Source organism: Haemaphysalis longicornis, unplaced genomic scaffold (genome assembly GCF_048455015.1).
Source record: "Haemaphysalis longicornis isolate Haplotype H1 unplaced genomic scaffold, Haemaphysalis longicornis Haplotype H1 scaffold_3, whole genome shotgun sequence".
Lineage (NCBI taxonomy): Eukaryota > Metazoa > Arthropoda > Arachnida > Ixodida > Ixodidae > Haemaphysalis > Haemaphysalis longicornis.
The window spans coordinates 525,159-548,482 of record NW_027526335.1 but is presented as its reverse complement, the minus strand read 5'-3'; the positions used below and the strand labels follow the sequence as shown (position 1 = coordinate 548,482).

The 23,324-nt window shown below is 47.7% G+C and overlaps 1 protein-coding gene across 2 annotated transcripts; it reads right to left on the bottom strand.

Annotated features, from left to right (window-relative positions):
* Window positions 1-5,094: 5,094 nt before the first annotated feature.
* Window positions 5,095-21,271, bottom strand: Atox1 (Antioxidant 1 copper chaperone). 2 transcript variants are annotated; one of them, XM_077702084.1, is made up of 4 exons: window positions 21,189-21,271; window positions 5,970-6,041; window positions 5,551-5,626; window positions 5,095-5,454 (listed from the first exon to the last, which is right to left on the bottom strand). In XM_077702084.1, exons 2-4 carry the CDS (start codon window positions 5,979-5,981, stop codon window positions 5,318-5,320), a joined length of 225 nt encoding a protein of 74 aa, XP_077558210.1. In that variant the 5' UTR covers window positions 5,982-6,041; window positions 21,189-21,271; the 3' UTR covers window positions 5,095-5,317. The 2 variants fall into 2 exon arrangements, with proteins under 2 accessions (XP_077558210.1, XP_077558212.1); XM_077702086.1 differs by lacking the exon at window positions 21,189-21,271 and adding an exon at window positions 10,482-10,500.
* Between the last annotated feature and the right edge of the window lie 2,053 nt (window positions 21,272-23,324).

The window sequence follows — 23,324 nt, the reverse complement described above, 5'->3', positions numbered from 1 at the left end:
GTCAGTGAGTGCGGACCAACACAGCAGCATCGGCGAACTGTGGGAAGAGCTCGCCAACGTTCCCGATGATGTCGCCAGTGACATCCGTCCGTAGCTTATAATGAAGCGCTTTCGGCAGTTGATGTGCTCCGCCAATGCTTCTTAGATTTTTGAGGACACGGACTCGAACTGGTGCAAACAATGTTTCGTGTAGAGAATGCTATGCTAGTTGAAGCCGCCAAAACGAAAGTGAAAACAAAAACCACCGGTTTTTTTTTTTTTTTTTGCAACGTGGGCAGTTAAGGCGGAAAGTAGCTTTGATACTTGCAATAAATGGATTATTTTGGGCTGGTAATGGCTACTGAACTGTGGTCGTTTCTGCATACGCGGATGGCGGAGTTGGGGAGGAGGCAGAGGGCTCTCGCGGATTGCGAACTCGTAACAATAAGCTCGTTATAGGCGGGTTCGGCTATATCGAATTATTGTATATATCCAACTAATCGCGGTGCATATTGCAGTTCGTTATAAACGGGTTTGACTGTAGTGCGAGTTCTTCTGCGGAAATAACAGTGCGAAACGCGACGCTGCCGCGCGCATTTGAAGGCGCGGCTCTGAGCGGCCGCCGGCTCTAGTGCGGCCGCTTCCGTTCCATCACGTACGTCACATCCGACCACCGGTAATGGCCGCCTTTTCTATTCAGTTCCGGTTCCGAAAACGCCGTGGTCGTAAGCCGTTTGCGTCGCACACGTTCATGTTTGAAACGTAATATTTTGCATTTCGCACTCTTTTAATGTGTACCATTAATTATTGTTAAGTTGTCGATAATTTGAGTGCAGTTGGCCTTTAAGCCATTCCAGAGCTCCCGTGCAACGGACGGACAGCCCCGAGTTTGTCTGATAGGTTAAAACTATACCTTTTCCGAATTTCATTTCGCTAACCCAAGAGTGTATGGTACTACAAAAATGACATACCAGGGCCATTCCAGACTTGACCATCACGGATATCTTCAGTAAATATTGTGGCTCACCCTTGCATGGCCCACAATGCTCCCTCTAAGTGTTTACGTCCAAAAATGTTTTTTGGCCACCCTTTTTTCTCGAGAGATTAAAGTAAAGTTAGATCTGTCAAAAAATTTATAAAAAAATACTTCTTTTTAAAGTGCCACGATTCTTTTGTGGACATAATGTCGAGGCCCTGGACAGCCCTATGCCAAATTTTAAAAATATTTTGGTGTTTTATTATCGTTACGCCATTCAGTAAATACACGATGTTTCGCATTTTCAAACATTTTTAGCAACTACAAGCACGCTCCCTCAGCCAATAAAGCATTTTTTCCTAATTTCACCATTGAGGACAATTAGTAAAAAATGTATTGACTCTGAAAAAAAAGGAGATATGTGCGAGAAAACATTTGTCAAACTTGGAAAAATCTGCTTTCCGGTCACCCCTAAACTGCACATTGTTGTGCTCGTAGTAAAAAATCTCAAATTCAAGGCGCTCAATAGTACAAATCATCGCAGCTTATTTCTGAAAGTCCAAGTAGAATAGTTTTTGTTTCAGCGGAGAAAGAAATGTTTGATTTTGTACACCGACACTTCACCACGGTGTTCCACAGAGCGTCTTCTCTGCACGGCATGCGCCTGCCTTCGTGAAAGACGCGTGAGCCATCGGCTTCGCACTGCAAGAATACCTTTCCCTGCAATGGTATTTCGTAGCGTCAATACGGGAAAAAGGGATAGTTCGCGTGTTGGTGGGAAAAGCTAGCGGTGGGAAAAGCTGGCGGTGGTGCGCTAGTATGACAACGTGTAGACTCAACGGCTAGGTGGACATCAGACGCCCATTTAAAGCCGTTCAACTCCATGACTCCGCCGCTGTTCGCTTCCTAATGTCCGACATGCGTCAGAGATACCACGCATAACGTGACACCGTTTTAATTTCACGTCTGATGTCCAGCCAGCCGTTGAGTCTATTAATGGGAGCACAAACCGCTATCTCCACGTGCTACTTTTCCCACCAACACGCGAACTATCCCTTTTCCCCGTATTGACGGTACGAAATGGAAAGGTATTCTTGGAAAAGTATTCTTCTATGGATCCGTTGCTATAGTACGGCGCGCATGCGCAGAGAGCAGTGGGGGTGAGATCCAAGTGCGGAAAACCTCTCCCCAAGTAGGCGTCTCAGCTAAGGCTGTCGCGTGCGTCGCAACACCCTTGTCGTGACAAGGGTAGTCGTTCAATAGCGACGTACATTTCTTACCTTTGCAAGAAAGTTCTCTTTGGCGTACGGCCCCTCAGTTTTCACGCCTCCTTTTGCGGATAATACCCTTCATCCTTCAGACACTCCAGAGTGGAGTGCAGTGGAAGAAACGTTTATTTAGCCTGCAAAACCGACGCAACATGAGCCGTGGCCCGCGTCACGCCCGTCGACCGGGCCTAGGTCGCCTTCGAGGGAGCGTCCCGATCCTGTCGAGCCGTTGCCTCTCGGGCTAAAGCACCGATCCTGTCGAGCCGTTGCCTTTGGCGAGCACCGGAGCCCCGTGTTTCGGAGGTAGTCTTCTATCTATTCGACCGTCCTCTGGAGGGTCGTCTCGATTTGGCCGTCGTTTCCTTTACACACCCATATGGTGATGTCGTCGGCATAGATCGTGTGTTCGACGTCTTCTAACTTCTCGAGTCTTCGTGCTACTCCTGTCATGACGAGATTAAACAGCATCGGGGAGATGACAGACCCTTGCGGGGTGCCTCGGTTTCCTGTGCTACGTTCGCCCACCTTGAGATCTCCGGCCAGGAGTTCGGCGGTTCTGCCCGACAGGAAGCCTCTCACGTAGTTATAGTGGTTATAGCTTCGTTCCCCGAAGTCGAATTATGAGACTTGTCGCAGGATCGCGGCGTGGTCGACTTGATCGAAAGCGCCCAGTAAGGTCTAGGTCTAGGCCCAGTATGGCTTTGCTGCCGAAAAATATGTCGCCAACACCGGCCATCCCAGGATTTGTAACGTCGCAACTCATGACGTCACAAACAGCGTTATAAGGATACTTAGAATGAACCTTGACATAAATGGTTTCTAGCCTCCAAGCACGCATTTGGCAATTTTGGTAAGCACTGCGAGTTATGCTAAAGTGCGCTCTGCTCAGTAATTATTTTTGCCATGGAGACGTCAAGGCATGAGATACGGTCAGAAAGTCCAGCTTTAAATATTTATTTCTGAGAAATAGAAGAGCCCTCCATTGTCGAACAAAACTATAGAACGTTTAATTCTTGCGTTTGAACGAAACTTTACACTCGCCTTCGATTCTCCTTTAGTGCAGCCATCAGATCGGCGCATAAAGAGCCCATTGCAGCGACGTAAACACCGGGGCAGACATGTGCAATGTGCCAACGAATTAGCGCCGGAGCACGCCACAGAGTACAGGTAGCACGCAAGCCAACCACAACGCCCTTTTAGCAGGAGTTGGGCGAGAGACCAGACCCAAGAGTGAGAGAAACGAAGTCAGACAAGAACGAGGTCAACCAAAATGGAACAATACGAAAACCTCCCTACAACCACATTACTCGCGGGCCTAAAAATGCTCGTCAAAATCTCAAAATTATATCTCGAATCTATTATGGCGAACAGTAAGCCGCTGCGAGCATGTTCCGTCCACAGAAATATTTTGCTGTGCTTACAGAAGGCGACGTGCACATGCCATAAAGCAGGGAAAAAACTCTGTGCACATGCTGTAGTGATAAAAGCCGCACTCACGCTTTGGAAGAGACAATACAAGTTGAACTATTCCAACATAGGTGCAGTAAGACTGCGACGACATGTGCCATAGACAAAGGAAAACTTCTTTTGTGCACGTTTTAGTGCTCACGATTTGGAAAAGACGATACCAGTAGAACTATCAATACTGTACGACCAAAGCGGGCAGGCACACAGGCCGTAAGGAAAGAAACGCTTTCTATGGGCACATGCTTTAGTGATAAAAGCCGCACTCACGGTCTTGAAGAGACAATACCCGTAGAAGTATCCCAACTTGTAAACATGCTCTGGCAGATAACTGTTGGGTACTGACCCCCCAAACTGCGATTCCTGGGAAACGAGCCAGGAAAGAATGCTTGCTCATAAACTGCCTTTCTGTCCTTGAGCAGGGTTATTGATAAACAAATGCACTGTCGACACCGTCAGCTACATTTGCGCTCACGAATGCACCTGTACCTTTCAGGAGCAAGAACCGCTTGCGCAGCTCGCAAATTGACCATAACGGGCAATGTTCTCAGAGACGAGCCCGGGTATTCCTGTGAAAGCTAGCACTGCACTCCCGCGTATAGCCAACGGGTGTTGCACTTACACTACCATCCTCTTGGCATAACGTTGGAGTTTTAGGGGCACCCAAAAGCAAGCACGACCCTAATATGTACTGTTCGATCGATAGTCAAAACTAAACTCGACAAGTCTGCCGCAGTTGTATTATTCAGTTAAGCTGCTAATACTGTCAGCCGTTTTAGAGGAACTGGTTCCCCACCAGTTAACACAAGTACTTAACGCGGGATGAAGCCTTACGCGGAGCGATTGAAAAATTAAGATTGCACGCGATTTCAGTTCCCAAGACGACGTCACATATTAATAGACATTTGTCAAACTGGCTTCCTTCCATCGATATCGGCGATGAAACTACATGAAGATCTCTGCCAGATAACCGCAAACACGCTAATGCATAGAACGAAAGCTGAACAGGCAGCGTCGGCTATTGCTTAAAGACATAACACGAACTTGACTAGTAACATTAGTTGCCACTTGTACATGTTGCCGCCTTTCATTGTAATCGGTAATCGAGCACAATCGATCATATACCCCAACGCCATGGCGCCTCTCAAGGAATGCAAAGGGAAATGTTAATGTAGGTACTGCCACTCGAAACTGATCCTCATAGAAAAATTTTGCAGATTTTATATATGCCACCTTTAACATGAACCTTAAACTTTGAAACCATAACCAATCTTCTCAAAAATACAACTTGGACCGCACAGAACGTTGCACGGTGTTAACACGCAACGTAATCTTGTAACACAGCAAGCACACTACAGTACTTTGTAGTCTTACTGTAAATGGCAAAGCAACAAGAAACGAGATAACTTCGTGCTTAACCTCTCGTCTTTATTCCTTTTAAAGACCACTCGAACAATTCCACACTCCAGAAATAATACATTCACAGGGCATAAAGGACGAAGTGTAGTGGTCCAATGTAGGCTATATTTGATTTGACAAGATGGACAACATTAATGGCGCAAACCCTTGGGCCAAATAAAAAGTGGCGGCTGTCAAACCAACTCCGGCGTAGCCGGACGGCGCTGTCCGTTTACTGTTTCGTTCCGACGTACGAGCACGTCTTCCCAGCCTTCTTCAGAACTTCGAGCAGCTGGTCTGACGTCATCGTTGATTCGACGTAGACCCGCTGCTGCGGCAAGTCGATGTCAACTTTGTTTACGCCCTGACCTGTGGGGAAAAAAAAAGAAAGAAAAAACAAGACTGGGTGTCATTTTCCCTTATCTACGGTGTCATTTCCTGATGACCCCAGCGATCATTTCTTACCTTCTAGTTTCCCGAGAACCCGCTTCACCGCGCCGGAGCAACCTTCGCAAGTCATCTCCACTTGAAATTCGTGCACCTGCGAAGAGCGACGCAAACGCCGTGGTATGTGAAGGAATTCGCGCCTACGAATGCCGGCAAACGAAGCGTGAGAGCAACGCCCCGCCGCACGCGAACGCGCCGTACACGATAGCAACACTGCATTCGGCGCGGATGTGGTCACGTTTAAAGATGAAGCGGTGCTGAAAAAATTGCTTAGGACAACGCCTAGCACCATTCAAAAGCAGCGGCTGCAGTTCAAACCCAACAACGCCTACTGTATCTGTATGAAGTCGAAGGCGCCTGCTCGGAAATTTACAAGCTGCTTACGAACGCAGCTACCGCTGAAGGTTAAACTCTAACGAGAGAATAATAATACTAACCTGTGATTCCATGCTGTACGGTCGGAAAGGTTGCAAATTCAACGACAGAAGCGTCAAACCCGTCAAACCCTCCTGAAACCAGAGCACAGAATAGCGAATATGTAATAGCAAATACAACAACAAAAAAATCACGCAAGGTTCAGTGTGGCCAGCACAAGGTCTAGTTTGCGCAAACTGTGGGTAATCAAGCTGTTCTACAGCTTTTTCCCGGCTTCCTTTGTATGAATGTAATTATTTTGCAGAAGAATAAAATATATCTATATATCTAAATGTAGCCGATAAATTCCTTTAGCTATGAGCTGCGCCTTCGGCCAACGTTTATAGACAATTTTTCAGTTCCGTATCTCCCCGCCGCGGCCATGTGGAGAAGGCGGCCTGTCGCGATTCTCGCCACCGCGGCGCTGCGATTGTGGGTTGCGCTAGGAGAGCGAGCGTCGTCTGCTAGCGGGGAGCGCTCCGCTCGGCATCTCAGGTTTCTGACTAGTCTCATTGTGTATGAAAAAAAAATTGTTTTTAGAAGTTGTTTAGCATTTTGTTGCGGCTATTCCAGTTCATACTTTATTTGAAATCGCCCGTATTATTCAGGGAGTAATGCACGTACGCCCAGGAATTTTGAGCGATGGCTGAAGTATCAAGAACAGCGCTTAAAATGTATGTACTTGTATTCTTCCATGCGAAATTCTCTATATTCTGCTTATTTGAAAGAAATATTCGTCATGGGATTCCCAATACCATGTCATCGTATTTTCATTAACAAATAAAGAACAATGCTACTCTGCTTTCACAACCCACATTAACGTAGGTATCACACTATCAGGCCCCGTTTATTTATATGACGCCGGCTGCAGCCACCGCTTCTGCCCAACTATGCCACTGTCAACTACCGTGAAGTGTCTACGTTTAACATTTGATGAGACAACAGCTATGGATCCACACATTCAAGAAGTAGCGAAGCTCTTGCCAGTGTGCCTGTATTTCTTGCAATTCACATCCGAGAGATTAATAAGAAAAACGGTATACAAATCATTGGGAGAACCAATAGTAAGGTACGGTTTAACTATCTACAGCTAAGCCGCACAATACCGACTAAACTAATTAAACCGCATAACAAAAAGAATATCTCGCAACATTTCATATGGAACGCAAATTTACGAAGAGGGCAAATATTAAATCATGCATCAACTTGATATGCTGCTTTTCGATAAATATTTCATCTTCACTGTGCTTCAAAAACATTATTTTTGCACATAACTTTAAAGTTGACAACACAAAACACCTTAGTGCCGTATTGAAAAATACACAATTCCCAGCGTTTTCACTAAATGTGGCACAAGAATGCGCCCCTGCTATATACATTTTCTCTTTAACAAACTCGAAGGCGAAAGAGCAGGTGTGGGACACAATGACAGAGAAGCACCTGGTGGTGATAATGGGGGGCTTAAACGACGTGCTTCAGGGAAGAGGACGAGGCACAGCGAAGCAGGTGGCGAAGGGGGTCAATGAACTCCGGGCGGTTTCGGACGACGTCCAGATCGCGGTCTGCACGGTGCCGGAAGTTGAGGGTAGAGGAGGCCACGTAGCAAGGGCAGTGGTAGAAGCCAACAGGGAAATTTGGACGCTCGCTAAAGCAATGAATTTTGAAGTGGTTGACCTCAACCGGGAAGTGCACCGTGCGGGCCGGGGCCGGGCGTTTGTTAGGGACGGAGTACATTTCACTGAGGGCGTAGCGGAGCCGGTGGGGAGGCGACTAGCTGCGCGGGCGGTAGCTTTTTTAGGGGGGCCAAGGGCATCCCGGAAGCTGGACTAAATGACAGGCACAGTGAAAATGCGGCAGGGACAAGCGATTGCGATCGAAGTCGAATGTACAGCGCAAAGGAAAGTACCAAAGTTAGCACACAGGGCGCACAAAAGCTTAGAAAGGGGCATGAGGTAGCAATGCAGGCGAGCGAGGAGGCAAGCGACGTCCCCCCGGTGACCGACTCTTATCCCAAACATCGGAAAAAAATTTACCGAAAGAAAAAGCGTGGGGTGACTAAAATTAACTAAATAAACATGCACGGTGGCAGATCACGGGAAAAATGGTTAGAGGTTCGCGGTCAACTAGAAAAAGAAAAAACTGAAGTATATGCCTTTACAGAAACTTTTCTTCGAGATTTAGAAGAACCCCCAGCAATGCATGAATATATATGGCAAGGCTGTAACAGAATGGTAGGTACAAGAAGGGGGGGAGGGGTCGGCATGCTTATTCAACAGGGAGCCAATTGGCACAGAGTAAACGAAAACTGCGAAGAACATATGTGGGTTAAGGGCACGATAGCGGGAAGAGAAACCCTGTTGGGAGTCGCCTATCTGTGGTCAGGTGATGACAGGGAGGTTAGAGAAAAGAATGAAAAACTGGTAGGATGCATTAAGCGGGACCTCGGTCAGTTAAGACAATCGGGAGAAGTGATTCTAGTGGGAGCCATGAATGCCCACATTGAGGACCTGGACGGATACACAGACCGCAACGGCAAACTCGTACTAGATATGTGTGAAGAACATAATCTTATTGTTGTAAACAGAAAGAATAAATGTGAGGGACAAATTACTTGGGAACGAGGGGAAAAGCAGTCCAGTATAGACTACAGCCTCCTTTCAGAAGGAGTGTATGAAAGGTTGACTCTAATGGAAATAAATGAAATAGGTGCCCACAGCTTAGGAAGTGACCATAAACGGATAACATTGACTTTTGGAAAAATAGAAGGTCAAAACCAGAAAACGGTGGTACACGACTTGAAATTAAACGATCAGCAAATGGCTAATATTGCGAAAAGCCTGGAGACGGAAATCGAGAGACAACCTACGAAAGATTGGGAATACAGCGAACTGATTGGTTTCATTCAAGGAAAGATAAGGAACGCGAAAGAACGCAACTACTGGAAAGGAAAAAGAAAACCTAGAAGCTGGTGGAACAAGGAAATCAAGGAAGCTATAACACAAAGGCAGCAAGCCTCGAGAGAGCACAGGGAGGCCAAGCGAGTGGGAATGCAAACAGAGGAAACAACTTTGAGGTGGCATTGGTATCGCCTTAAGAAGCTGGAAGTACAAAAACTTGTACAGCAAAAACTTAAACGAGAAAGTGAGCGATGGGTCTCGAATATACGGGCAAAGGATAAAGGCGCGCCGAGAAAGTTTTGCAATCATGTAAAGGAACTAAGGAAAAAGACCGAAGAAGTACAACGTCATTTCATAAACGGCGAAGGCCAGGCAATAAAAGGGGAAGAAGCGGTATTTCACATACGCTCAATGATACAAGAGAAGTTCAGAAGAACGGATAGAGGGCTACAGCATTCAGGGAGTGGGGCAAGCGAAGTGCGTACAGATAGAGAGCTAAAGTTGGAGAATCTAAACTGGAAAAAAGCCGAAGAAAATGTTCCAGCAAATACGGCAACAGGGACGGATGAAATTCCTATTCGGCTGGTCAACCTACTGGGCCCAAAAAGCAAGGCACAAATGATTCGAGCAATCGAAAAAGTGATAAAAACTAAGCAAGTACCGGACAATTGATGTAACAGCAGGATGAAGATGATATATAAAGGTAAAGGAGACAGGGCTGATGCCAATTCGTACAGGCCTATTACAGTTACCTCAGTGGCATACAGGCTTGCAATGCAAGCTATAAAAGCGGAACTACAGGCGTGGATAGAGGGGAACAGCATACTGGGAGAACTACAAAATGGTTTAAGACGAGACCAGACGCTTAGAGGACAATTTATTTGTCCTAACCCAATGCATAGAGGTGTCAGTGGTTCAGGATCGACCACTATGGATAGCATTTCTCGATATAAAGGGAGCCTACGACAACGTAGATAGAGAAATTCTATGGAGCATACTTGAGCGGGAGGGAGTAGGCCAGGACTTTATACAGCTGTTGCAGGGAATTTACAATGAGAGCGAGGTGCAAATTACCTGGGAGGACCAAAAGTGCACGGAACCGGTAGTCACAAATAGAGGTTTAAAGCAGGGTTGTCCTCTGTCGCCATTGCTGTTCATGCTGTACATGGCTAGACTAGAAAGAAAGCTTGAAGGCAGTAAAATAGGTTTCAATCTATGTTATAGCCGCAAAGGACAGGAAGTGGAACAACATATCCCGGGACTGATATATGCAGATGACATAGTACTACTAGCAGATAGCAAACAGTGTCTGCAACAGCTCACAGATATCTGCGGGGAAGAAGCCACTGAACTGGGGTTAGAGTTTAGCACAGCAAAGTCGGGAGTTCTAGTTTTTAATGACAACGCCCGTAACGAATCGGTATTCGTTCAAAAAGCAGCAATACCGTGGGTAACGGAATACAAATATCTGGGCATATGGTTAAACGAAGGTCAGGCGTATCTAAAAACTCATGAGGAGCATTTAAGAATGAAAGGCAGAAGAAACGCCTCTATCATGAAGCACAGAGCACTGTGGGGATATAACAGATATGAAGTAGTGAGAGGAATCTGGAAGGGAGTAATGGTACCAGCACTCACCTTTTCAAACGCAGTAGTGTGTGTCAAATCAGATATTCAATCAGGGCTAGAAGTAAATGAGAGGGCCGTAGGTCGATTGGCATTAGGAGCACACAGCAAAACAACAAATGAGGCAGTGCAGGGAGATATGGGATGGGCATCCTTCGAAGTGAGAGAAGCACAGAGGAAAATATGTTTTGAAGAACGACTTAGAAATCTGGATGATCAGAGATGGGCGGCCAAAGTGTTACGGTATCTTAACATGAAAAGCGTGGACACACAATGGAGGAAAAGAACCAGAAGGCTCAGGACAAAGTATATGAAACCTGGAAGTGCAGGGGAAACGACCTGGAAAAAGAGGATGGATGCGAAGAAGTCCTTAGATATCTACAGAATCGGGAAGCAGGAGATCACAAGGGAAAAATTATTCGATAATACCAAAGGGAGTGCATTGCTTTTTGAAGCCAGAGCGGGTTGCTTGCGGACAAAAACGCTTATCCGCGATCCGGTACAGGAAGAACTATGCGCAGGCTGCGTAAATGAGCCAGAAACCATGCGACATATTGTAACGGAGTGCAAAAGTATCCGTCCAGTCCTCAGTGATGGAGCCATCCAGCTTCCGGAAGCCCTTGGCTTTAAGGTTAGCGGAAAAGTGAACTGGACAGCAGTAGAGGTTAGTAAAAGAAGGTTAGAATGTTGGTGCGAAAAGAGCAGAGAACAATCTGGGAAGACATGCGAACAAAGAAGTCAGACTAGCACAAAAATTTCGTAAAAGTATTTTCTTTTTATTTTGACATTATTTTTTATTTATTTTGTTTGTATTTTTTGGCGAGGTGATTGTACAGTGGCGTTGCGACTAAGGCCGCTGTGCAACGCCACCCCGTTACAAAGGGGAAGCCACTAAGCATCATCATCATCATCATCAGTTCACGTCCGGGCGTTCGCGCGCGCGAGATGGGCAAAACTGGGCAAAACGGCTCACTTCAGTGAGCGGCTCAGAACGGCTCAGCTCACTGACGTTGTACGGTTCATATGAACGGTTCAGCGGTTCATTTAGGGCTCATTTTAGGTCTGTAACCTGTGTTAAGCATGCATATTCTAAATTATTACTTAATTGTTATTGAGTCATTTATTTTGTAACAACATAAGGTGTATTTGTACTGAAAAGCATTCGTCTCACCATCATTATAAAAGTTTTTATGTGTCAGTGGTATTTTAGGATCGCTCTCGGTCGATGAGAATCCTCATCCAGTCGCAACTGGAAAACTCGCCGCTGCTTTGTTGTCCGGAAGGTGTCGACAACAGCCACGCGATAAGGTCTGCTGGCTTGATTTCCGAGAAATTTGTCAGAATACTTCTGATCAACTACGCCCAGAAGGTGACCGACAAGAACGAGAGGCCAACAAGTTATGTGCATGCGCCATCCAGGAAGCACTTTAGGCTTTGAATTTTCGTCCCAGGTGGGAGTGGTTTCAGCAAAAAGGGTTGCAAGCGACATTACAGTCCTTAATTAACCAAGTATTATTGAAAGAAGTGCTCAGTTTGTATGTTTTCAAGCTTTCCTTACTTACAATGCATGCATCATACCATTTTATAACGTCTTGTTTAGTGATACGAACAAGATAAACGAGCTTATGAAACATCCTGTGACGTAGCATTTCAACTATAGAGCATTTCGAGTTACAGTATTCAGTCACATTGTACATATTCAGGCGGGCGCAGCCTAACGCGCGTCATGCAGTTTGTGTTTTCGTTGTAAATAAAACTTTTCCCAAATGTGCAGCACCATCTCTTAATTGTTTGTAATGCCGCTTGCGTAAACAAAAATGCCAGCACTTCGGTTTAAGAGCAATGACGGCAATCCAATCTGGCGTTTTGTTCCGTGCAAACGCTGAATGTTCCACGTACACTTATTTGCTGACTCAGACCCATTCGCAGGCAAAACAATGACTGTGCAGTGGTTGAATAATTGATTGATTGTAGGGTTTAACGCGCCTACGCAACGCAGCCGATGAGGCGCGCCTTAGTGAACTGCTCCGGATTAATTTTTATCACCTGGGGATCTCTAACGTGCCGAAATCTCGTACACATGGGCGTTTTTGCCTTTCGTCTCCATCGAAAAGCGGCCGCCGCGGACGGGAATCGAAACCACGTCCGCGAGCTCAGCAGCGCAACGCCTTAGCCACTGAGCCCCCGCGGCGGGTTGCAGTGGTTGAATAGAAATAAACGCAAAAAACTCCCACCTCCCCTCGCGGGAACCCCTGTGTAGATGCGACGCATAGGCGGAGCGGCGAAGGGACCGCGTTTTATAGCGCGCCTAACGTTGAGGGGACTGCGTAAGCCGGTCCCAGTCGATGACGACGTTGGCGTACTTGTAAAGCGGCGTGGACTCTAGGTGTTTGAGCCAAGCGTGGATGTTGCTTCGCCGGAGAATGGCACACCGGTTATATGCGCAGCGCGCCCGAAGGAGAAAAAACTGCGGAAGAGAGAGTACTGCACATGCGCCGGCCCCAGCGCGTCTGCCGCGGCTATGACGCAACGTGCGCGGCTATGACGCAACACAATCCAACACAATCAACTTTAATCCCATCCAATCCAAGCCAAGCCAATCCAATCCAATGCCCCTCGCGAGAGAGTGTTCGCTATCGGAGAGGAGAGGGGGTGAGCGGCGGAGAGCACAGCTGGCGCGGCGAGGAGAATGGGGGAGGGGCGGACAACGCCGACAACGACGACGACGCCGGAGGGACAAGGCGAGTGAATCAGATGCTCTACATCTAAAAAAAGATGTAGCAGCTGCGCTCCATGCCGCAACCGGACCCACTGAAGAGCCGATTCCTGTGCGTCGGCTTTATAGGCCCCGATGGCCATGTAGAGGTCGCTCCCGTAGGTTTTCAATTAGAAGCGGTGCTGCGCAAACCCAGTTGATCCATGCGCGGCGGCGTTTCTTGATGACGTAGTAGATGGCAAGTGGCTGCAATGTCGTTGACATGGTTAAGGCAGTCTAAGTGGCTGCCCCGTCGTTGCGCCAGACGAGTATCGTCGTGTAGACAGTGGCTACCTGAACATGCGGCGATCTGCAAGATAAACACAAAGATGTAGCAGCTGCGCTCCATGCCGCAACCGGGCCCGCTGAAGAGCCGATTCCTGTGCGTCAGCCACGTCAGCGTTATAGGCCACGATGCCCATGTAGAGGTCGCTCCGGTAGGTTTCCAATCAGAAGCGGTGCTGCACAAATCCAGTTGATCCATGCGCGGTGGCATTTCTTGATGACAGTAGACGGCACGTGGATGAAATGTCGTTCACATGGTTAATGCAGTCTAAGTGGCTGCCCTGTCGTTGCGCCAGACGAGTATCGTCGTGTTAGAGTGAACTAGTCTAGTCGTGTAGTGGCTACCTGAACATGCGGCGATCTGCACGATAAACACAAAGATGTAGCAGCTGCGCTCTATGCCGAAACCGGACTGGAATGGCTGGAACATAGAGTTTCTTAGTAAGTACACTAGAGAGGAAACTGCGCCTTGTAAGCCATGTCGTCGTGGGGGTTCATGGGAAGACCCCCTTTTTGGCTTGAGCTGGCATGACAATTGGATTCTTAAGAAGTTTTTGGGATTTGCTTTCTCCACTATGCATTAACACGTTTACGAGCTAAGAGGAAGCCGAAATCCTTCCTGTTCTGCGGCAGCCGTGTTCGGCGAAACAGCAGGCAGTACGTGATCGCACCTGACGTTGCTCATGCCCACGGTGTAAGAATATTTCTTACACCGTGCTCATGCCGCAGTCGAAGGACGCATGACTGAGCGGGTAATATGCCGCCGCGAAATTTGTAGCCGACGAAAAGAATAAACAGAACGTACTTCGACGAAGACAAGGTGCGCGCTCAGTGGCCTTTGCGCTCTGCGGCACGACAGAAATGGGTCTCGGATCCATTTACTCTGCGGCAAGGAAAACGCGCCGTCCTCGCCGAAAACAAGTTTCCAGTGGCTGCGGACGTCGGCAAGCGGCGCGCGGCACGGCACGGCGCCGCTAGTGCGCACGTACCTCAAAGCAGTCATGCCATGTACGAACATGTCAGTCCGGATATCTCTGCTCCACTGGCTTCTCAGGGTAGCCTTCCGCTATGAGGGTATAAGGTAATTACCTCCAATAAGACAAGGTCTCATCACAAGCGAATGTATCTCCACAGGAGCGAAGTGCACTCGTGCGTTCACTCCAAATTAAGCCTGACCCGGACGTCTGTGTCTTATACACCCGCATCCCGTGTTCAGAAACCTGTGTAGTCATAGCATGAACGAAGCGTCACTCATCCAAGGTTGGAGGCCAGTCATACTTCCACAACAAGTACCTCAGTCCTTGTGGAATAGCAGGCTATTGAAGTCACCCGGCGGTGTGCATTCGTTTCCCGTTCACCATTTCCAGCGTATGACGCCCCCCCCCCCCCCCCCCCCCCCCATCCGCCTCCCCACTCCCTCCGTTGGAACGTATAGACACTTTCACTTTTTCTTTGTCGACACGACGGTGTAGACGCATGGACACAGAAAATTTTCCGTTGTAGCCATATACAGATTTGCTGTAAAGGCGATACGGAGAGAGAATGAGGAAGGTATAAAGAGGTAAGGAGAAAAGCCAACGACCTGCAATACGCGGCGCCGGGCCAGCAGCTGACGGAGGCGATGATGGTGATAGTGACAGACGTGGCGATGATACTGCCGGCGGCGACGACGACGACGACGATGAAGACGCGGAAGAACTGGGCGGGGTGGGCGGTTTTCGCGACATGGTACACTTCGCGCTGGCTGCTCGATTTTACCGCCGGCCGACCCCGGGACCAATCGTCAAGACGTCAAGACGCAACCAACACGGATTTCGATGCACCGATAGCGCCTTATATCCTTCACTCATTTATGGTTTGTTTCGAAAGCGCCATAAGTTGTCACGCGCCTCCGCAAGATGGCGACACAGGTTCCGCGATCGAGACTATGATCGAGAGACCCGCCACAAGTTGTCACGCGCCTCCGCAAGATGGCGACACAGGTCCCGCGATCGAGACTATGATCGAGAGACCAGCAGCGCTGGTCGCGTCTCGTGCTGCCGGGACGCCCCGCTGTAGCCCACCGCAAATTTGATGACGTGCAGCGTGTAACAAGAAAACCAACAACCAATACGTAATCCATACGACTTGCCGGCGCACCCCCTCGGAAATGCTGTGCATTTGATCGTGCCCCTCGCGAGGGGGATGTTTTTTGTAGTGGACTGCGCTGACATCAGCCCAAAAGCTTACGGGGCTGAAGAGACGCATGCGCAGTAGAGTGCGGACGGCGGACAAGGACAACAAGGGAGGGAGGGACACAGCCCCGAGCATGAGACGCTTCGCATCTAAAAATGACTTCTCAGGCCAGAGATCCTCCTAAGGAAGATAGGATCGAGTGCCTTGCGGACCGACGCATCAAGGATGAAGTCAAGAAGCACTCCCAGTGCATCGTGGGTTACCAGACCAAATTCCTCGTTCAGAAGGAAAAGACAGAGAAGCTTATAAGCCCGAGTAAGTTGCCGAGAAGGCCGCCGAAGAGGACAAGTCCAAGATCGAGGACGTCGACTATGACGACGAGTCCGCCGTCAAGGACACGAGAAAGAAGAAAAGCAAAAGGCAAAAAGGGTGCGTGCGGGGCCAGTCTGTGTTCGGGGAAAGTGTGTTACTCAATATGTGTTACCCAGGACCAGGGTACGAGTTTGCGGTTGTGGTGACTGCGTGGTGAAGGACCCCTTCCAGTGAAGTACAGTGAAGCACTTTCTCTCAAGGGGAGGAGAACAATAATAAAGTGAATTTTTTGACAGAAAACCGGTGAAGATGTCGGGACAGATTGGCTTCGCCCCTGACAGACTGGGAAGCAACTTTCTGCAGCACGGACAGCGCTACAGCTGTCCGATGGAGGCGAATGAATAGCAAGCGTTGGCAGAGGACGGAGTCGCCATTCGCGCTTTCGGTCGAGGGACATCACGCTGGAGTGGCAGGCAGTTCCTCCTGCTCCTCCTGCTCGGAGAATCGCCGTTCAGTCCACGCAAACTATTGGCGGTGAGATCTTTGAGTGGCGCCCCCTGGCTCTGACGTCGACTTAGGGATTCGCGCCGCTGTCGTCTGCTACACTCCGCTTGTGAGGGGCAACAGTGCCTGGGCTAGAATTCGCCCGCTTCGTTGCTGTAGTGCGATAAAAAGCGTATTTCTAGCGACTCAGTTATTTTGTTAAACTAGTTGGCGGTCGCTCAAAAAACTTTCCAAACTCTTCAAGCAACTTATTATTTGCAATAGTGGTAAAATTAATAAAATCAGTGTCTCTAATGAGTTTCCCCCAGATATTTACCATGTTCGTAACTACAACCTTGGCCTGCGGAATAGCAGGCACAACCGTTCCGGCAAAAATACGCTTTACTTCCTTTTTCCCTTAGTTTTAAATCAGCCTGTTTTCATTTTCCGCTTACATAATTGCACACTATTCTTCGCGTTTTTGTGGCACTTTGTTTATATTTGTGGTCACTAAAACGTTTCAATCCAAGCCAAAGATGAAACTAAGGCGAGCGCGATGTATAATGGCGGTCCATGACGACACAGACGGCCTTGATGTGAGCCGCATAGACGCTAGCGCCAGATTCCTCTCTAGTGTATATTGTAAGAAACTCTATGGGCTGGAATGATGACTGTTCACCACAGAATGAACACAAACAGGCTCAAATTCTTTTTTCCAAATATTGCATGATCACTATAGGCTCGATATTGCCATCACCTGCGCGCACTCAGAAATACACGAAACATATCAAGCCGCTGAAATATAGAACCGATGGTCTAAAATATTCGTTTTTCGTCAAAGTGATTGATGAATGGAACTCGCTGCCTAACGAAGTTGTTAATAAGCTGGCTGCCCCCCTTGCTGCACATTGCTGCCCCCGGCACATATTGTCTTCGTTTCCTTTGCTACTTTTCACGAACCAGTGAATGCCCACGTGGCTGTTCCTCTGGTGTGGTTTATTGCGTGCCCATGCTAAATTTTTCAAGCGCTTCTCTTCTTCATTTCCCTGTCGCCTGTACACCTTGTTGCTTGATGTAACTATTCTTGTTTCATGATGTAAGCTCCGGCCTTGGCCTCGCCGGTTAATTAAAGCTAGTTTTCTTTCTCTTCACTTGAAAACCTTCCATGGCTACACTACTGTTGGTTAGTTCAGTAATTAAACAAAATTCGAGGCGACACTTTTTATTAACAAGCTCGTGGTCCATGCTAAAAGATCTAGCTTGAGAAAACTCGTATTAAAAGAGGACAACATCCGCAAGTCGACCCTAATTCAATCATCTTCCCCTGTTCTGCAGCCTAACTTTAAACACTAGGCCTGAAAATTGTGGTAAAACCTTTGGATATATGACGCGCACGTAAGCGATGTATTTGCCTGTAGCACACCTCATAATCTTAAACCTACGTCTACGTAACGAACAAGGCATTAAGTAACGGCACCTAGCTAGAGCCCATAGTTGTTGATTATATACCCTCCCTAACCATATATTTCTCGCAAAACTATGAATGCGGTGGTTCACCTTTGGTGAGAGTTTCTTGTTTCTACAAAACTGTTTAGAGCACCTTTCAAATTTTAACTGCTGATTGACGGTTATCTGGTATACGGGTACGTATACGTTAGGTGCCGTGCGTACTCCCTGACCAGTCAGTTACTTTTTCTTCTAATTTACACAAATTTCGATAACCATAGTTTCAATTTGCTTTAATGCCACAACCATTCTGGTACTAGACGATACCTCTGATCATATACTTTGCCTTTGTAGGAAATACCCGCCGCGGTGGCTCACTGGCTAAGGCCTTGCGCTGCTGAGCACGAGGTCGCGGGTTCGATGCCCGGCCGCGGCGGCCGCTTTTCTGATGGAGGCGAAAAGCAAAAACGCCCGTGTGTGCGAGATTTCTGCGCACGTTAAAGATCCCCAGGTGGTCAAAATTAATCCGGAGCCCTCCACTACGGCGCGCCCAAGCAGCAGAAATTGCCAAGCCCAAGCATGGCAAAACATCAGTGGCCAATGTGTCCGAGCTTGGCAATACCTCGGCCGCCAATATTGGCTGGTGTTTGGGAAAGGTGACAAGCCAACAATTGGCCAAGCCCTGGAAGGCCAATATTGGACAACGCTTGGCAAAGTACCTTGCCATGATAATGCCAATTGGTGGACCCCACGCTATTTTCATGCACATTTTTGGCTTTGCGGCCAGTCCTTATGACCAATGCTTATTTTACGAGTTGCCTCGCGGCCCGATTTCTGCTTTATACATGCCAGTATACAGGAAATTATTAAACGGGTGCGCATTATTTATTTAATGCGCACTCGTTAAATAATTTCCTGTACAATGGCATGTATAAAACAGAAATGGGACCGCGAGGCACAATAAGCAAACTGCATCAACTTTGCGAACCAATTATACATACGTGACTTGCCAAAAACAATGGAGCAACACAACACACCGGGTCTCTCTGTGTAGCTTTTTTATTATTCTCATCAAATATACGAGAAACCTCGCTTAACAGTGGCAAGAATACGAACACAAACATGAAAGCAAACACAAATAACAGTCGAGAAAAAATTTTAAAAAGCGCTGCTCATGAAGCGCGAACCGATTATCATTCGTTTAACTGCTTGAGATGCCTACAAAACAGAATCATTCAGGTAAATGAAAACAGGACCCTCATTCCCGGTAATTCGCCGACCTGCCAAGACCACAATATGTTTTTGAACAGCACTATTGTAGAATAGCCCAGCTTGGAAAGCTTGTCACTGCTGCATCCGCCACTTGTCCACGGGAAACACCTGTGCGTCGTAGCGCCTGTAATAAGTAAAAAAAATAGTTCACTATAATGCTAAATTCACGCTGCTTACTAAATACAGCACCTATACAAGCCTTACCACATATCCGTGTGAAAATATTCAGCCTAAAGTTCTAGCTTGTTAACACTCGCTATGAAACAAAACGTACTGCACTATTCATTTTTCAATACTGCGTTTTACGGTGGCAGTTACTTGGCTCGTTCTTGAGAAAAGTCCGGAATTTCACCGAAAATGGGCTTCACTCTTATTGCAGTAGCGCAAAGTAATATAAAAAGTCCAATAGACAAAGCGACACGCCAGCGGTTCCGTGAAATTTTGTTGTGCCTTCGCTCACTTCTGCCCCGTCAGACGCGAACGGAACCGACGGAGAAGCCCAGCGGTAGTGTAATTACTTTGTCGCTCGACAATACCTTTACGTTGCTCAAGAAAATAATGAAACGAAAGCTTCATTAATAGGTAGAGTTTAATTAAGCCAGCGTAATACATCCGCAACTCTTATACTGCACACGAGTCTTGCTTCAACGCATGCTGAACGTCGTGAACCTGCAGTGGGAGCACGGCTGCTTATTCGGAAAACACAAAGCCGGAAAAAGGATAGCTAGAACTGGCGTCACACAATTGGAAGCACATGTATGTGACCACTTTTTTCTTCGCAAGAACCAACAACACTAAGCAGCACTCGCGAGCGCCAGTTATAAACGACAGCTGAAGTTTTGGCGGGAACGAGCGCGAGCACTCCCGCACCGCGAAAAAATGAAATGGTGACTTACGTTTTCAGCCGCGGCCGTAGCAGGCAAACGATGTTATTACACCAGTCAGGTATACTTCACACAGCCACCGACACCAAAACGCACCTCACAGACACGTACAGGAGTACTACCGCAGTTTCAATGCCACAAAAGAGACGGAGCCGTCGGTGCAACGCGCCCGTGCACCGGACCCGCCGCGGGTTCAAAGAACGCGCAAAGGCACAACGCTGAAGTAGTTCGACGTTCACCGTTGCGTTAGGACACACAAATGACCAATTCCTACTGAACGTTTAACACTCTCTCTCACGCTGTTTTGAATAAGCTGCACTTTAGTTTAAGTACGCTTTGTTTCGTGGCACGGTGCTGTGGCTCTTTAGGTAACTACTTTTTGCTGCGTTTTGGCCTGTGCACCGCGCTCTAACCGTTTGGGGAACCGCCGCGGGCAACGACCGCAGTGCTGCCCTCGAGTGGTGCTGCTTGCGCGCCGGGTGCGCATGTACACACGCAAAATAACGCACACGAGTGCTCTACAGTGAGACTTCATGTAACAATATGCAAAAACAGGCAAGGCTGTCGGCATTTACACCTGCCAATACTTTTTATTTAAATGTGCTACTTGACACAAGCTTGAAAATTATTTGGAACTACTTTTTTTGTTGTGCGCTGCGCGTGAAAACAAATTCAAAAACACGCAAACTTCAGTAATATTTTGAGTGAACTTGAGTGGTCATTCAACTAACAAGAACATGCCAAGACGTGCGTAAAGGCACTCATAAATACCTGCGTCACATATAGGCTACTACTCTTCATAAAATTTAATGATCAAAAATTACGTCTGAATGAGCGCGCTGTCCAGTGTGATTTTTTGCGCACCGGCCAATGCGTGTCCTCAAGGCCGGTCGTATAGCGCTCGTTGTCCACGAATGGCTTTTGCGTACAGGCCGGCGTCTGGCCACGCTATCGGAAGCCAAAGGGAAGCCAAGGGGCGTCCAATGATTGGCTATCGGCCAATGCTGCTTGGGCGCCTCATCGCCTGCGTTGCGTCGGTGCGTTAAACCACCACAATCAATCAAGCCTTTGTAGGAAATATATCGCGACGACAGAAACTGTCATTACCTTTCGGCTCGTTCACCCGCAAGCGCGAGATGTTTGCACAGCAGTCAGCGACGGAAAGAGCGGTCGCTCCCCACTGGTCGGGCTGGGCGAAAGCAGCGAACTGATTCAGGCCAGCGTGATGCCGTTACGCAACCCGCTGCAACGCAACCCACCGCGCAACATCCTCGAGGAGGAAGTGAAGCGACACCATGACCGCGCGAGCGTTCGGTGGCTTGTTTTTCGGCCTCCACGTTGCTACACTGCTGAACGGAGCTCGGCGACGCTTTCTGGCCCGTTCCCGCCGCTAACATTCGCGGATGTATTGCACACCTGCACTCCGCGGCGGATTTGCATTGGGCTGGGCCCGATACCCCAAACGGAGTATTTCATGCAGATGCCCATACACCCAAAAGTATTCTCGATACTGATAAGACGTATTTCCGGTGCAGTTTGAGTATGTATCTTGTATACACCCGATCGTGAAAGTGCATATCGAAAAGTTTGCCAACTTAACTGGATTGGATTTGCGTTGTTTAGGTAATTTGCTTAGCCGTGGATCTGAAATTAGATGCTGCGTATTCTGTGTTAACCTTATTGAAGTGATCTTAACCGCACTTTACACGGCGATAATGTCCGCAAGAAATAAATTTCCTTGACTGATTATGCGAGCGTCGTTGCGAACGTCTTGATGCCTTCAATCTTTGCAATGTGTAGTTTCTTCGAGAGCAGGTGTGGTGGCACTGTGGCAGCTATGGGTACCAGCATGTCATGAAACAAATCTACGTTATGTAGCGGACAGTATTTGCACGATTTTGACGCGCCTCGATTGTAACGTGCAGGTAAGTTTACGTATGAAAATTAGAAAAAATAGTTCGGCGCCGATTCTACCGCGCAGACGCGAAAGACATGACACCACGCACCTGACAGAAGACATTTTATTTGATGCACGCAAGTGTGGCAGCGAAAATCCCTTGTGTTTCATAAACTTGGTTATCCAACTCCTGCTGGCATTAAAACTAACTTTTAAAACGGGGGAGCCAGTTTATAACGCGCACGCAAATTTTAAGGCTACTTTTAGTTTAAAAAGGTGCGCGTTAGAATTGTGCAAATACTGTATTAACGTGCGACAGTAATATAAACGAACAACCCCTCCCCCCTTTTTTGCCCATTCTGTTTGTTTCATGAGTTGCTCTCCCTTTTTACCCACGTAATCATTTTTCCCGCGTCTGCCGCGAGGAACGGCGTTGAAGCTACACAAAAATTGTGGTTGTCCTCTGTCATAGGTATCGGTAAAACACGAAAGTGAAATCTGCAGCTGAGCTTGATTTGCGGGTCGGCGGCTGTCTTGTGGGTGTGCTGGCGGGCTACGTCCTGCTGGTGGGTCGCTTAGGCAAAGGTGTACTGGCGTCATTTCCGTGATGGATATGACGTCAGTGAAATCTTGGTGTATCCCGGCATAAAACTTTCGTGTTAAAATAAAAAAAAATGAAAACGAGCAACCCTAAGTATAACCAGAGTCCTTCAATGCTTAATTAACGTACTCATTGGTTCTAAAGGTTGCTTCCCCGCAAGAATACCTGTGTGCAGGGATGCACCCTTTACGGGCCGCTTGCTTCGTCGTACAGGCGTAACTTCCGTGACGGATATGACATCACTCAAATGTTTGTGTATTCCGGAATAAAACACTTTCGTGTTAAAATACAAAGGCTAATTAGCAATCATTTCGATTATTATGTTCTTGTATGCTGTTTCTATTTGCAGAGTCTTTTCCTTTCCTACGAATGGGTTGTAACACGCAATCTAAGATCGGGTGTTTTAAGCTGGTATCACTATTAGAGCACTTGTCCACGGAGGTTAGTGTCCGCCCGTGTTTGGTTTGTCCACTGGGAGGATGCCGCTCCCTGGGGAGCGGTAGGAATGCGCGTCACGAGCACGAGCGAGGTCACGAAATCAATATTCTGCTACCCCCGCTATTGACGATGTCAGAACCCACGCTGCATCCCTTAGTGAGCAAAGGGTCGTAATGGTGGCGGCGATACGTCGTGGAATAACGTCACAGACCCTGTGTCCCCCCCTCCATGCATGTGTACACCCCGCAGTGTACACAGTGCCGTGCCGAGCGCCATGGTCCTCAGCTGCCTCGTATAAAGAGCTGCA